A 14,538-nucleotide genomic window follows, 5' to 3' on the forward strand; every position below is an offset into this window, starting at 1 on the left:
TGGCAGTTTTTTCCTTCTTTCTTATATTTAATTCCTTTTATCTACTCTTGGTACTTTACAGATACAGACAAGACATTTACAGCATTTGACTATAAATCTATAAATAATATACCTATGAAATAGACCGAATGAGGGATTTTATCTAGTTCATCTGTGAAGTATATACACAGGAAGGAATATAAAAATGTCTCGATACAAATTGTGATACTCAGCCAATAATTGTCGTTATATTGTATAGTATGCTAATGATATCAACAATTGCACACTTGACCAGTGTTGATTTACTTCTTATTGACGCGATAGATATCAAAAGGTGTATATAACAGAAAACATCAATAAAATTCCATGTCATCATAATCATAATGCTCCAATTCCATAAAACTAGATCAAACTATGGACAAAGGAAAGATTTAACATGGAGACTTCTTGATCAGTACAGGCATACTAAGACCAGGTGTTCCGAACGAAGATAGCGTCGTCTGCTTCGTTGCCAACAACCGCTAAATAAACCATAGTCTATTCAAGCAAGTGTCACATTCTCTTATGAGAATAAGGTATGTAAAAATTGTACCAACAGACACACTTACGAGCATCAAACACATCCAGCTTTATATCGCACAAAGAAATGGAATATTTCTCAATGAACAGGTAATCTATCAGAGGCCAGAAGAATTAACCATGGAGTACTTCAGTGCTCTTTGCTGGGATCTTTGATGTTTATTGCCTTCATTAATGATCAGTGGTGTTGATAGTTACTTCCGGAACTGTATACAGAAGATTTAAATAATGTAGAAGAATGGTGTACTGAAGATAGAATGATAGCTAATGTAGATAAAACAAAATGCATGATCTTAACAACAAGACAGAAGCGTTGCAATCCTGATAACTATGAAATGAGTTTAAGTTTTAATGGTGAGAAAATTCAACAAGTAAATACTGATTAAATCCTTGGCATAACACTAGACCACCACCTGTCTTTATCCGAACATAAAGATTCTGTTTTAGCAAAGGCAAGCCGTACCCTTAAGGCTGCTCTGACTTATCAGTTAATGGAAGCCTAGAATGTTTTATTCTTGTGTATTTCCTTATTTTGTGTGTTGCTGGATTGTTTCGGGTGGCTGTAAGGATAGTATAATGCACATTGTAAACCCCATATCAATCCTGATCTTAGATGTTCCATATGACACCCTATCAAAAGTTGAAATGGATGCCTGTTGACTTGAATATGCACTACACAAAATCAATCATTACTTTTAAATGTGTAAAACAAACTTTTTCCTTATTATTGATGCTCTAGCTTGAATTTGTTAACAAGGTCATTTCCACAGTTACCCCCCAGGCAGAACAGCATTTTTGTACATCCCTAAGCACAGAACTCAGTTTGATCCAAGTAATGTTATTGTGTCCGCCTGTCAAATCTGGAACCAACTTCCTATTGCTGTTACATCATCACCATCATTAAATAGTTTTAGAAAGAGAGCAATAAAGTATTACTACTTTTAAAAAGAAAAACATGAAGTTTTTTGAGTATCCAATATTAGTATGTATTCTGGGAATTTTCATATCTTTGCTTTATTTGCATTTATGTATATGAGGCTTTGGCCATTTAACTTAATAAGTCATCATAAGCAAGAACTTTGTGATTTTAGTTATTTTTGTATGTAATAGATTTTCATTCATATTTCTTGTTCTTTAAGTACAGTATAGCATTGATATAAACATTTAAATATATTATAATGTACCTTACTTTAAGCACCTTGGGGGAGATTAGCTTTTGGTTAAATCAGGCTATACATTACACGATAGATAAAGTTGATTATTATTATAACAATACTGTCAGAATACAATATTTGCCAAAACCATTATAGGAATAAAAGTGAGTGAAAATTTGTTGAATTGTTAATTGAAAATTAAATTAAATTAAATTTTGATTTTTTGTGTTGCTTACATTTCGGTATTAGCAACATTTGACATTTTGTGAAGTCAAGGAATTATACCGTTTGGACAATATGTATTTCTGGGCATTCAACTGATCTTTACAGGGAAATGTGATTAAGAATGCAGACATTGTTAGCAGCATGATTGACGACATCGTATAAAACACGTTCATTACATGCAGGAACATTTGTGATCAATGCCTTAAAGGAAGTCAACCGCAAACTTTGTTTGTATCAACCGCCCTTTGTGTAGTGGGCCATGCACGCATCAAGTATTTTTTCTTACACATGTAGACTTCAATTACTGATAATTATGGCAGTTTTCGACTATTAATTGGTTTGTATGGTAACGAAATCTGCATTCCAACTGATCACCGATTTCAAAGCCGACGTCCATTGCTTGTCTATATTTTGTATAAACCCCAAGAATGTAATGTTGCATAATAAATTTTAACACTCCTCTGACGGCCGTTAATAAAACATTGCCTCCGTTAGATGGCGTTTTCCTCGGAACAGTACACCTCAATTCACACCTGTATTTTCTGGCTAGACACATGCTTTCAATTAATTTACCCTTTGAACATTCAGCAATAATTTTTTTTCCAATTAGGATGCTTTTAGTGATTAATAATTAACTTATATTTTCTTAAATTTGGATCGTATTTTTGTTTCATTATGATGCTTTCGTGTGAAACAACACTCAAGTATTTATAGATTTGTGGAAAAAATACAATAACAGCCTTTGAGATCGTCATAACCAGATTCGGTATCGTGGTTACGTTCTACACCGGAAAATGTTGCTATCGCTAGCAGCTTCCGATGTTCAGTAAACGCGTTTTTTTTAATAAATAAGCCTAACTTATTATACAATATTTCATGTTATCCCTTATTCCTATCTTAAAATAATTCGCATTTATTGAATTATATATTTAATGTTTTTAACAGAACCTGACTGGATAAACCTTCGACATGACGGTTTTACTGTAACATTATCAAAGGTCTGTGCCATTTTTTTAGATGTAGCTGGAGTTTGAATTGGACGAAACTTGCGTCTTAAAGATGATATTCTTTATCCATGCATTGACAATTGAAAGTCCCTCGCTTCTAACTATCGATTTCGTACACCGGAAATGCCCTTAGCTAACAATAACGAAAAGTCCAGTGACTGAAATTAAAGAAAACTTTGGATTTGATTTTGGATCTACCTCGAAAAACAGATAGTATTGTTTTGCACCAAAATTTTCAAAAAGGTAAACACTAGTATGACTTATTCACAGAAGGAAACACGTCAAACATTAGAATTCAGGATCGCTATTGATTTGATTGAATAAGCATACAATTCTCTTAAACAGGCTGACGCATTCTCTGTAGACTATTCCATTATGATACAACGGGAAAATATTGTAAATTAAGTGTTTTTACTGCATCTATCATAAATAAAACATAGCTGTGATACAGTTTGTAACAGCTGTAAGGACCTGCATTTAGTAATACAATAACAGCGATGGCAATGTATTTAAGAATCCATTCAAAACGTTAAGGTAACTAGAACATGAAGTCAAATGTAACTGAGCGCCTGTTTTGTTTTACTCCGATGCTGATTATAATCCATTTCCCGTTCCTTGTCACATCGACCTTTCGTCCGGGGTTCGAATCAGACATGAGAAGATATCACGTTATTTGACCATTCGCGTGAAACCTATATGACAGCAGAATGTTTGGTATATCTCATCTGGGCGTTGAATTCATATCTGCTATCAGCGAGATCACTCACAATCCAATGTATAGAATATACAACACAAAGTCTTGTTCTAACAAGGAATGGTGATAAGTATTTGTCGAAGATTGTAAACAAATAAATAACATCTTTCAATCTAATATGAAAGTTACATCTAAGCTATATTAAAGATAAAATTAATCAAGTCTACAGGAAAAGAAAGATACTCTTATGTCAATGGTCTTTTAGTAGCTTTCAACGTTTTACCTGCCACTTCGATTAATTGCAGTGAACAGTATGTTCACACATCTAGCATATATATGAGGTGTTCGATGTATCAAAAACATACCAGCAATTTACTATTCAAGGTGAAAAATCAAGATGGTTAGAGATTTGTTAAGAAGAAGAAATGATCATCTGGATTTCAATTTATATAAATCTTGCAGATGATCACGATTCCCAAGCAAGAAATCGTCAACTGACGGACAAACTCGTAATGCAGGGTTTCAAACGATGTAGGTTGATGAAAATTATGGGTGAATATTTTATTTGATATTTTTTGAAAAAAAAAATTGCGATATGAAATCGGACGTATTTGATGCTCGTTAATTTGAGAACATGACATTACTTGGATTGATTAAGACTGACATGGCGGGTATCGTAAATGAAGCAGAAGACGATTATTCTTTCTATGGAGTCTCCGTGTAAGTCATATTCCACCCTATTTTATGGAGGTTGAATTATGATTATGTTGACATGTTATTTTCCAGTTGTGTTTTTGTTATACAAGTTATATATGTCCAAATCATGAGTTAGACTTTATTTATTTTTGATAAGTCATATAATTGTATTTGAAGATACATACAGATGTAATGTTTATTGAAAATGAAATAGTTATGTTCCTAGTGCCACTCCATTGGCACGTTATTGTGAAATTATTTTGAGTCTCTAACAATTACAACATACAACAGCTTCTTTTGATATATTCTAACGCTTAATGCGTTATACTTGACATAATTTGGACTAGAGAAAAGCAATTCTTTCAAGGTGAGAAAATAAAACTGCTTTTATCGGTATTTCAGTGTAATCCATCACTTGTCAAAAAAAAAAAAAAACGGCTGGGTACGAATATTACCTTTCACATATTTTTCAGAGAGACGTCATAAATATGAAACCCTTTAAACTGCACGCTCTTCAGCGGCGTTCAGAGAAAAATCGTAAACCCATTTATAGACAATAAGGAAGTGATTTTGTGATGTATACTGGTTTTCGAGGGAATTTGAAGGGTTCTCAATACTTTGGCATCTTTATATACCCATGTTGGTAATTGATTGTGTGTTACAGTAAGTAACTGCAAAGAACAGCAATAACAATACCATCACTTTCGTATTAGTTATGGTTTTACAGTCAAGTTGCTAACCAAGTACCATAATGATCGTCTTCCATACATTTTACACCCCTCATTCATCTAGGCCTAAAGGTTAAGGTTATTGTAGAGTAGCATCCATTTTAATAGCTGGCAGCATAACAAAATTTCATATTAGCTAGGCGAAAAAAAATATATGTTATAAAGAGACTGTGATAAACTATATGATGAGAGTTATAGAGAAATCAACATCATGAAGGCAATGTTTGACTTAAAAACAAGATCGAATAGATTGAATATTTAAAGTTTAAATTAATGTCATTGAATATCCAGTATTGTTGATGCAAATATGCGGCCTATTCCTAGAAACGATGTGTTCATAGGATAGGAGTGTGGTTCATGATCTGAGAACATTTTGACAATATAAACTTGATTCCCTGAGGTTTACGGCGATGCAGCATATTATTCTGTCTGGACATTGGTTAGGAATATGCATGGGAAAAAGTACTTTTTGAGGAAACATAATAAAGATAGGATCACCTTGACGGCAACCTCTTTGTACTGAGAAACAAAACTGGAAATGAATCCTCATCGTGATTATTAGTAGCACTATTATTATCATGTTCATCACGTAATTCATTATTTAACTTATATCGAATCTATTACATTTATTACAATTTGTATTGAAGGATACTATACACTTTGTGTCCTTTGTTAATACATTCATATTCAGAGAAAACACCTAAACCAATAACAAATTAGATCTACAAAGGATAGAATACATATTACAGCAGAAAGTACTTCAGTTTTCAGAAGAAAGAAGCGGACCTACACAAAAGCAACAAACCCAACATGAGATGATAATCACAATTCAAACATCGTTCCACTAAAACTAGAGGGAAATATGAACAACAGAAAGGTTTACACACAGATTCCTGGAATGGTACATAAAAAAGTAGACCAGGTGTTCTGAGAGAGAAAGTTTCTTCTTTTGGAACGGGCACTTGGGTATTGAATCTGCTGCAATATGTTATAGCCATATGTTAGGGATGCATGCTATCCAGAAGTGGAAAAAATTGCATGATGTTTTCGTTGTAGGAAAAACCGAGATAAGTGACTGGTGTAGAAGAGTCTGTCAAGTTCTTGATTTTCTATTCTGGAGGGTATATACGATAGACATGGTCAAGGAATCTGTTGTTATCTAAGACAAAGTGTCATCGACATATCTGAAAGTGAAATTGAAGGACTTTGTAAGGTGTTTGTGATCTGTTTCGATAAACCTTTCGATAAAATCAGTCTTGTATGAAGACAAAACAGTCAGCAAACAGAGAGGCACAGTTATTTCACGTCGCAGAAGATTTTCCACAGTAGAGCTGGTTTTTCATTCTTAAGATCATAACCTACTACATTAATTGGGTGCTTTGTGTCCATGAAATCTTTACGACCTACGTAAGAAAATTATTCACTGTTCATATGATACTAAGATCGTTCTAAGGTTGCTATGAAACTGGTGCTGAATGTTCAGTGCAGGACAAGAAACTCGACCACGTTTTATTGACAAAGGGCACATCAGTCGTTACAATACCACAATGCTGAGCCTTTCACAGAGTATAAGCTACCCTTTTTAAAGACATTTCTATGTCGGGTGAGGCAGTGTCCTGGAAAGCATTAGGAAAAACAATTGTTTAGAAAAAGCAGGAAAGACAATATCACAGCATTAGTCGCCTCTTAACATCATACAATGACGGCAACAGGTAGACTTTTATTATTCCCTTCAAGCAGGTTAGTAAAATTTTGTTCAAATTTCATAAGGAAGTAGGTAACCTATATAAGATTGTGTTTCTCTTCATCAAATCCTATCCGAACTACATAAGAAAACTGCTAGCTTTTCATAAATTGTTTATGCCTTTCGTCTCTTGTCCTCAAGTGTATACTCATTTTCTTTATGGAATGCCAAAATTCTTCAATTTCAAGTTATCGCAATGTGTCCTATAATGCTAATGATAACTGTTTATATTTGTTGGTATACACAAGCTTTAATGTCAATCCGAGTATATATAGTTTTGAATTCATTATAACTACATCGTTAAAAGGTACTGATGGGACAAGTAGTAAAAATGAAAATTTTAAATTTAAAATGCGGTTACATACATATATTCCCTAACACTCATATAAAAACGAACATACCGATATGTAAGCAACACCAAATTCAAACTTAAATTCAATTAAACTAAGGCAAATTTGAACAACAGAGGGAATAAGACCAGATGTTTCAGAAGTATAAGCGTCTTCAACCTCATCGTCATCGGCGGCACCCGCAGTGTAAATCTTGGTCAATTCAAGTAAGTAATTTAACGTTTACAAATGAGAACATGATGAACAACAACTTGACAAAATAACGAGAATGAAAAACACGTCCGCATAAGAAAATATGTTTTTTCCTAATGAAATCATTACAATCAGTGTAAACGTTCCCCGTAATCTTCACTAGCCTGCATCTCTCGGAGTCTTATGTTGTGGTTTTTGCCTGTCAGTTGTCGAGATCTAGCATGAAAATAGTGATATCAGGAACAAGCCCTTCAATATCGAATTATCTGCGACATGTTAACACCATAAGTTCGGAAGTGGATCAAAGCTGATTATAAAATATCTTCAAGCTAAATCCTCCTGAGACCAGTTTGATATCATGGGAAGCTAATTTTAGATTCAATCAAGCGAAACTACATCGCAAATTAGGAATTCAGTATGCATCATTAAAGTCCACAAATGAAGCAATTTATCAAATGTAATGATTTCGACTTGCCTTTCATTAATGTTCCATGTCTTGGTAGTAACAGTCCTGCTACCCCGACCTACACTATTTAAATTTTGCATTTGATTCGATATTCAAGGTTTTGTTACCAATATCACAAAAAAAGCGGATCTGAAATACAAATTAGCTACATTCGTGTACATTTGAATTTGATTCAACTGAATCAAAGAGCGTTATTTTTCCTCTAGAACTCGTCAGTAATGCTAACGGTTTAAATCGTGAAACGATTGATTCAAGAAATAGCAAACGCGATTAAAAGACATGTCGCTCTAAATTTATAGAAGCATTAGTCCCAGAATGAATAGAATGTCTATGGAAGAGTTAAATATCAATAGATATAAGAACTGTTCATTGTCAACTTGTTGTGTTGGTAGTATTAATGGAAATATTTTCTTTTAGGTCTTCACGTAACCTGATAACGTTGTCTTCAATTACTAGCTCATTGGCTTTAACCAGATAAAAAATGTGGAAAAAACCAACAAATGGAAACCTTTGTATGTGAACTAGTATTTCAATAGTACAATTCAGAATACAAAAAAGGCTTGCCAACCTGATACATACGTTGAATGCATAATAATAAAATCGATACGATACAATGGATATGGAAATCAATATGATCGATAATATACAAGCATATACCTCATCACGGTGAATATATTACTTACCTGTATATATGTTGGTCAACAAAGTGATTGGAACACAGAATATTGCCACTAAAATGTCTGCCACTGCTAGGTTGACGATAAAAAAGTTTGTGACAGTATGAAGCCAGCGATTCCGCCAAATGACAATGACAACTATTAAATTTCCAAAGAAAGCAAAAAGAAAAACTAAGAGATAAGCCATGGTGTAGACGACAATTATAGGTATGGCATGTTGCAGGACAGGAAAGAATCTCTCCGTTGAATTGGAAGTGTAAGCGGACTTGTTGTCTGTGACGAGTCCTGGTGTTACCACGGGAGTGTCTGTAGTCCAATCCACAGGTAACATACCGGTAGAATTATTCATTGTCAAAAAGTTAAACAACCATTTACTCCGAGTGTGCCTTTATCAATAACTAGCCAACTTTTACAGAAGTAAGTGTTTGTACCTTAGTGAGAGAAATGACATCCCGCTGATGTCTGCCAGCTCACTGCTTTGACTGCTAAGCGCCCGTTCAAAATTTATAAGCTATGATATTGTATACGGCTATTGATTATTGCCCGATCGACGGTTCCTTATCCTCACGGGCGGTAAAACTCCTCTACATCGACACTTGTAACTAATAAAGCTCCAATTAGCTTGATCCTTATCAATGATATGCCTATAATATCTTTGGCTGTAGCAATTCAACCTCTACCTCAAATTGAGTTTAGGGCATCAAACATTTTTCCGGAACGTATTATTTCTGCTGCTTGTAAACAGGGTTATATGTAATGTGTTGAATCTGATAGACGGTTAAGTGTAAACCCGCCAAACGCTCTCTCTGAAGGCACGTCAATAACATAAATCCCGTGCGCGTGTGAAGGGTGTGTAATAAGCTATACTGACTTGACTGGGTGTTACCAGCGATCCCCATCATTGTGTGATTAACATTAAGGCATCCGTCACTGTGGATATTTTCTTGCAGTTTGGTAGCTTTTTGTCTGCTGTAAACAGAATATTTCTAATGATCAGCGAGTAATTAAGATTAGATCAGCGTGTGTTTAATTTGTGATTGGCATGTATCTGAATTCGGATATTACGACCCTTTTCTGATTCCGAATTCAGAAGACGTAATCCTCGCCACTGAAATTTTCATTTTTTAGGATAATTTTTTTCAGCTATTAGCTTGTTGTATCAAAGAACTGGTGAGTTTTGCTGTCTTGTTTTGACATTAAATGCAGAATGTGTCCTTTGGTATTGACGATGTGACACAATTGTTTCTAGTTTTGACTTAAATGACCTTTTGGAAGTTTAAGAAATGATAACTTCGAATTGATGAACAAAACAATGTACCTTTACTTTGACAGCGTATATAAATATAAATTTGTAAACTAAAATAGGCTGCGTAAACATCTCGTGCCATTAAATGCTTGTCTGTTCGATGCTTTCTCTGTTTAAATTTGGAGTCTTACAATACCGGAGAAACGTGCACCATTGTCAATATAGAGGCACAGTCATGAGCTTGGACTTATCACAGTCATATCAACTATCCTGTTTTATATGAAATGGTGTCCCTTAAAATATTTATAAAGATTAATAGCAACCCTCCGAACATATATTTTATCATTTGCATTCCATTTTCTCATTTGGCTAAAACAAATTATTTGTGGCTAGATAGTGTTGATGTGTTATACAAATTACAACGCAAAGATGGAAATATGTATTGATAATTAAATATGTCAAGTATATCTCATTAAAAGTTGGAAGCCTTGCCGCTAATTTGTTTAATAATGAAAGGTTGTATACTTCAGTTTGGAGATTAACAGAATAGTATAACTATTAACGATATTATATGAATTGCCAAATTGCTCCGTTTGATTGATTTAGAGTTGTTATTTGATATAAATCTTTCGGATGTAGGTCAAAATATTAATATTCATAGAGTTGTCAGCGGTGACCAACTTATCGATATAAAAAGCAATGATATTTCTGTGTAAAGTACAGCAATATCGGGGGTGTCACATAACCGGATGTAATTTCTGTAAAAGTTTCTCTGCGCTTTTATATAGTATTTTGGCTCTTTTAGAGACGTTTGAATTATGTCACAAAAGTGTTGCACGTGCGTCATCGATATTTTAGGAAAGATCGTATTGCAATGAAAAAAAAAACGGATAATGTTAGTTGATTATATTAAGGTTAAGGAAAACTACAAATTCATTTCCCGATTTTATTTCAATATAAGGCGAATTAAGCCTCGGAAGTTGCTCATTTCCCTTCTTAGGAAAAATTGTTTAGCTCTTTACGTATTTACGACATGATCGTATTATGAAGAAAAGCCAGTGGAATTTGCTTATTTATAAGGTTAAATAAATTGGTAAGACAAAATTCCAACTGGTCAAATTAAAATTTCAGTACAGTCGCTGTTAAAATGAAGTTGTAACAGTAATAATAAACAGAAAAGGACATCACTAAAATGTCAATGAAATAGCAACATGTTCAATTTGCTTACTTTAATAAATCCATGCCGAATTGTGTGTCTTTTGGAGAATCCGACAAGAACTTCCGTGATATAACGACATATTTACAGATCTGCTCTCGCCTAAATTTACGTGTCATATCGGCCATGTTATCCAATCGTACTTAGGATTTCATCCAAATACAACGTATTTAAGATCCAGCCTAGTTCACCGCCATACACTTGTATCGTCAGATACAAATCTTGAAAAGAAAATTCTCAAAACCAGCGCGGATGAAAGCGTTATCCTAGTGAAGAATGGAGTATGGCGGTGTGTGCTTCAAAATCTACAGTGTCGTTTACACTGTCAAAGACAACAAATACCAACATGTCAACATATTCACAATCCAAACTCAAATTCAATATAACTAGGACGAAACAGGAACGGAGACTCCTGAAAAGTATAACGATTATAAGACCGAGTGTTCCTGTAGAATAAGCGTCTTCCGCTTCTTCGGCGACTTGTAAATTTTGGTCATTCCTAATAAGTGTCACATTCTCAAATGAGAAAAGGTATACAACAACTGAACCAAACAGGCAAACTAAAGAGCATCAAACACATCCAGCTTTATATCACAAAAGAAAGGAAAATTCTCAATAAGATCACTATGGCGACCGTAAAGCTTCCCCATAATTTTCAGCTATCTCCATGTTTTGAAAACGAATTTGTCTGTCAGTAGAAAATAATAAGAACTTCGCTTACTAACTGAGGTGGGTGTGAAAACATTGATTCACGTCACATCAAATTTATTGAAAACTGTTGGAAAAGCCAATAAAAGGGAAATAGTCTTCTGATAATTGTGTGGTTATTGCTTTAAATTTATTATAATTTAAAGTTATTGAAAGCCTACCTGAAAGAACATGCATGTTAATTCCAGATATGCGTATGTTATTTTATGTGCTTTTACTCGCCACAGCGATTAGGCAACATCAGACTTCAAAATGGCGAATAGGCCCGTTATCTTCAGTGAAACATGTTGTTGTCGACCTTCGCGATTTAATTATTTACTTATATCACTACAGATCTTACACTTAACAGATTTGTCATTGGATTCCGGTAAAACATATCGTCGGTGAGGAGACGATGTTGTTTCAGCTGTAGGTTAGATGATTGGGTTTCCTGGTCCCTGATCTGGTTTTCTGATAACATTGAGGAGCCATTACGTAGATAACATATCCATTTAATTTGATGAAAGGTTGCTTTAAAAACTCATGTGATTGAAATCTTGTTCCTGCACGATATCACACGTGGCAGCATGCCGGCGTTATTACCGTTACGTCATCATCTACATATTTAAGGAAGTCAAGGTGATGTGACGTCAACAAAGATAGATAGTTTGTAGATAACATAGACATGGCGTCACTCACCCTTCCTAAGTATTTTTATTCAGTTAAAAGAAACATATTATGATCAAAATACACAATGTAACAATGTTTAAGTTGCGATGCTGTATAACCACAGGGTATATTAACAATGCTTACGTCAAATACACGTTCCATATCTATCAAAGCAAATTTATATTTTAGATGTAACACGATTCTGATCACTGCTTTGCGCTTTTTCAAAATAACGCCATTACAGAATATGATTTTTTTATTTGTCTAATGTGCACAGATGTCAAGCAACTTACTTCGTATCTAAATATTACGATGTATAACGAAGAAACGACGTATTTCCTAATTCATAACAAATACGATATGTTCAACGGATGTGCTTTAACAAATGTGGTTACCACAGACGTGATTCGACATTATAAACGGATATTCTTTAACAGACTTCCAAGGTGCCCGTCCAGACTGTGAATAACCAGGAAAGCAATGATATCTAGGACACTAAGTACCGAGAACTGGTTATAACTATATTTCTATGTTATGACTCCAGGAATGCTATCTCTCTAGCGACTTAGGATAACAATGACAAATCAGCCCGATAACAAGTACTTGTTGTTGTGAATGTTGGATGTATACATATAAGGATGACTTATTAATTATATCGTAAGTTGCTTATTATTATTGAATTCACTCCAGGTATTTACTACATTTTCACAATGAAATGTAAATATGAAAATATTAGTGATTTTTGTTAAGACAAGCCATATCACAGCATTGCAATGAAATAAAAAAAAAAAAAACGACAATTTCTCCTAAGGTGAAATGCGTGACCCTTATAGACGTGTGAAAGGTGTGGGGAATTTATCGTAGTGTATCGCTCCTGACCAATGTATTTTATAATTAGAGTACTGACATCATATATTAGCTGAAGTTTGTGCCTGAGATGTGAAACTACAGTGTTATACAGCGGAGAAATACTTTAGAGCGGAAATAGACGGCAAATTCAAACACCAATGAAAGGAAAGAAAAAGGGTATTAGCAGAAAATTCAGTGTTTCTCGATAAATAACAACTATGATTTATCTCATAGGATGGAAACTGATATTTTCACTCATGCAGTGAACTCATGAACAATATCAAATATCACTTGATGACTTCAAACTATAAAACATCAAGAAACGTCTATAAACTTAAGAAGAAAACTATCAGCCGACATCCAGTTGTCAGGTCAGGTATTGAAGCCTGGGTTAACAATGAGATAATAATCGGTAAGGTAGAATATTCATCATATACGTCATCCAGTAGGCCATTCAGTGAAACTTGATGTTTTACTGAGGGATACTTTAGGGGAGGGGATGTTTGAAACAATTGTCAAAATTAAATAAAGTAGGTCACAGTCGAATAATTTTATGATAATTTTATTTTCAAGTCAATTAGCTTAAAATATTATAAAAACAAACAAACAAACAAAAATCACTTTAAAGTGTATGAGTTAAAATCATTTTAAGTAAGCGGTAATCGTGTGACGTCCTAGAATTGTCTCCTGGAATATTACAACAATGTGGTGCGGTTATTTATTCATACCACAGATACAACAGCATCGGATATCAAAAAGACACTCCTCAGTTTACTGACGTCCTAATCAATGTATTTACGGAGCTATAACAGTGACTTCTGATAGTCTCGGAAGACGTTAATACTTCAGTACGAGATAACAGATGGAGATGAAAGCAGAATGATAACACCAGTACTTTTATAATGAGCGTTAACGATGTCGGGAACTTTTCAAATGTTCTGTAAATGTGTATTTTGGTCAGACATTTCTAATCATGTGAGACGGTTATGTTCTTGTTCTTTTGTATATGACGTTTTACTGGTGTTAATGTATATTCGATATGCACTCTTAATCAACCTCGCATCTATATGTAGAGGATTTTTGATATCGGTACATTAAATATTTTCAAAATTTCAAATCACCAACCCTACCCTTACCCTACATTAGTTCTGTTAATATGATGCGCAAAATGATTACACCTTACTTGATGTATTCATGTTTATTTTTTTATTCATGGACACTTCTAAAGATTAATTTAAAACGCGAACAGCCGCCGACTTTCTCTGGTAATCGAACTTTTTAAAACAGCCTGGATATGAATGCCAAGTGTTTCACTCCGAGCCAAAACCCTACATACACCGATCCGTATGGTCCCTGCCAATGAAATTCTTGGTTGGTAAT

General features: G+C 34.2%; 1 protein-coding gene across 1 annotated transcript in view; it reads right to left on the reverse strand.

The window, feature by feature from the left end:
* LOC132551944 (neuropeptide FF receptor 2-like) overlaps positions 1-8,840 on the reverse strand; it is a 48,757-nt gene extending 39,917 nt beyond the window's left edge. The window contains exon 1 of the mRNA XM_060216088.1: positions 8,498-8,840. Coding sequence (XP_060072071.1) covers positions 8,498-8,840 — 343 coding nt within the window. The remainder of the gene's footprint in view (positions 1-8,497) is intronic.
* Positions 8,841-14,538: the final 5,698 nt, after the last annotated feature.

This window comes from Ylistrum balloti, unplaced genomic scaffold, assembly GCF_031769215.1.
Source record: "Ylistrum balloti isolate Yb309-2 unplaced genomic scaffold, AGI_CSIRO_Ybal_v1 Utg370226, whole genome shotgun sequence".
Taxonomy (NCBI): Eukaryota; Metazoa; Mollusca; class Bivalvia; order Pectinida; family Pectinidae; genus Ylistrum; species Ylistrum balloti.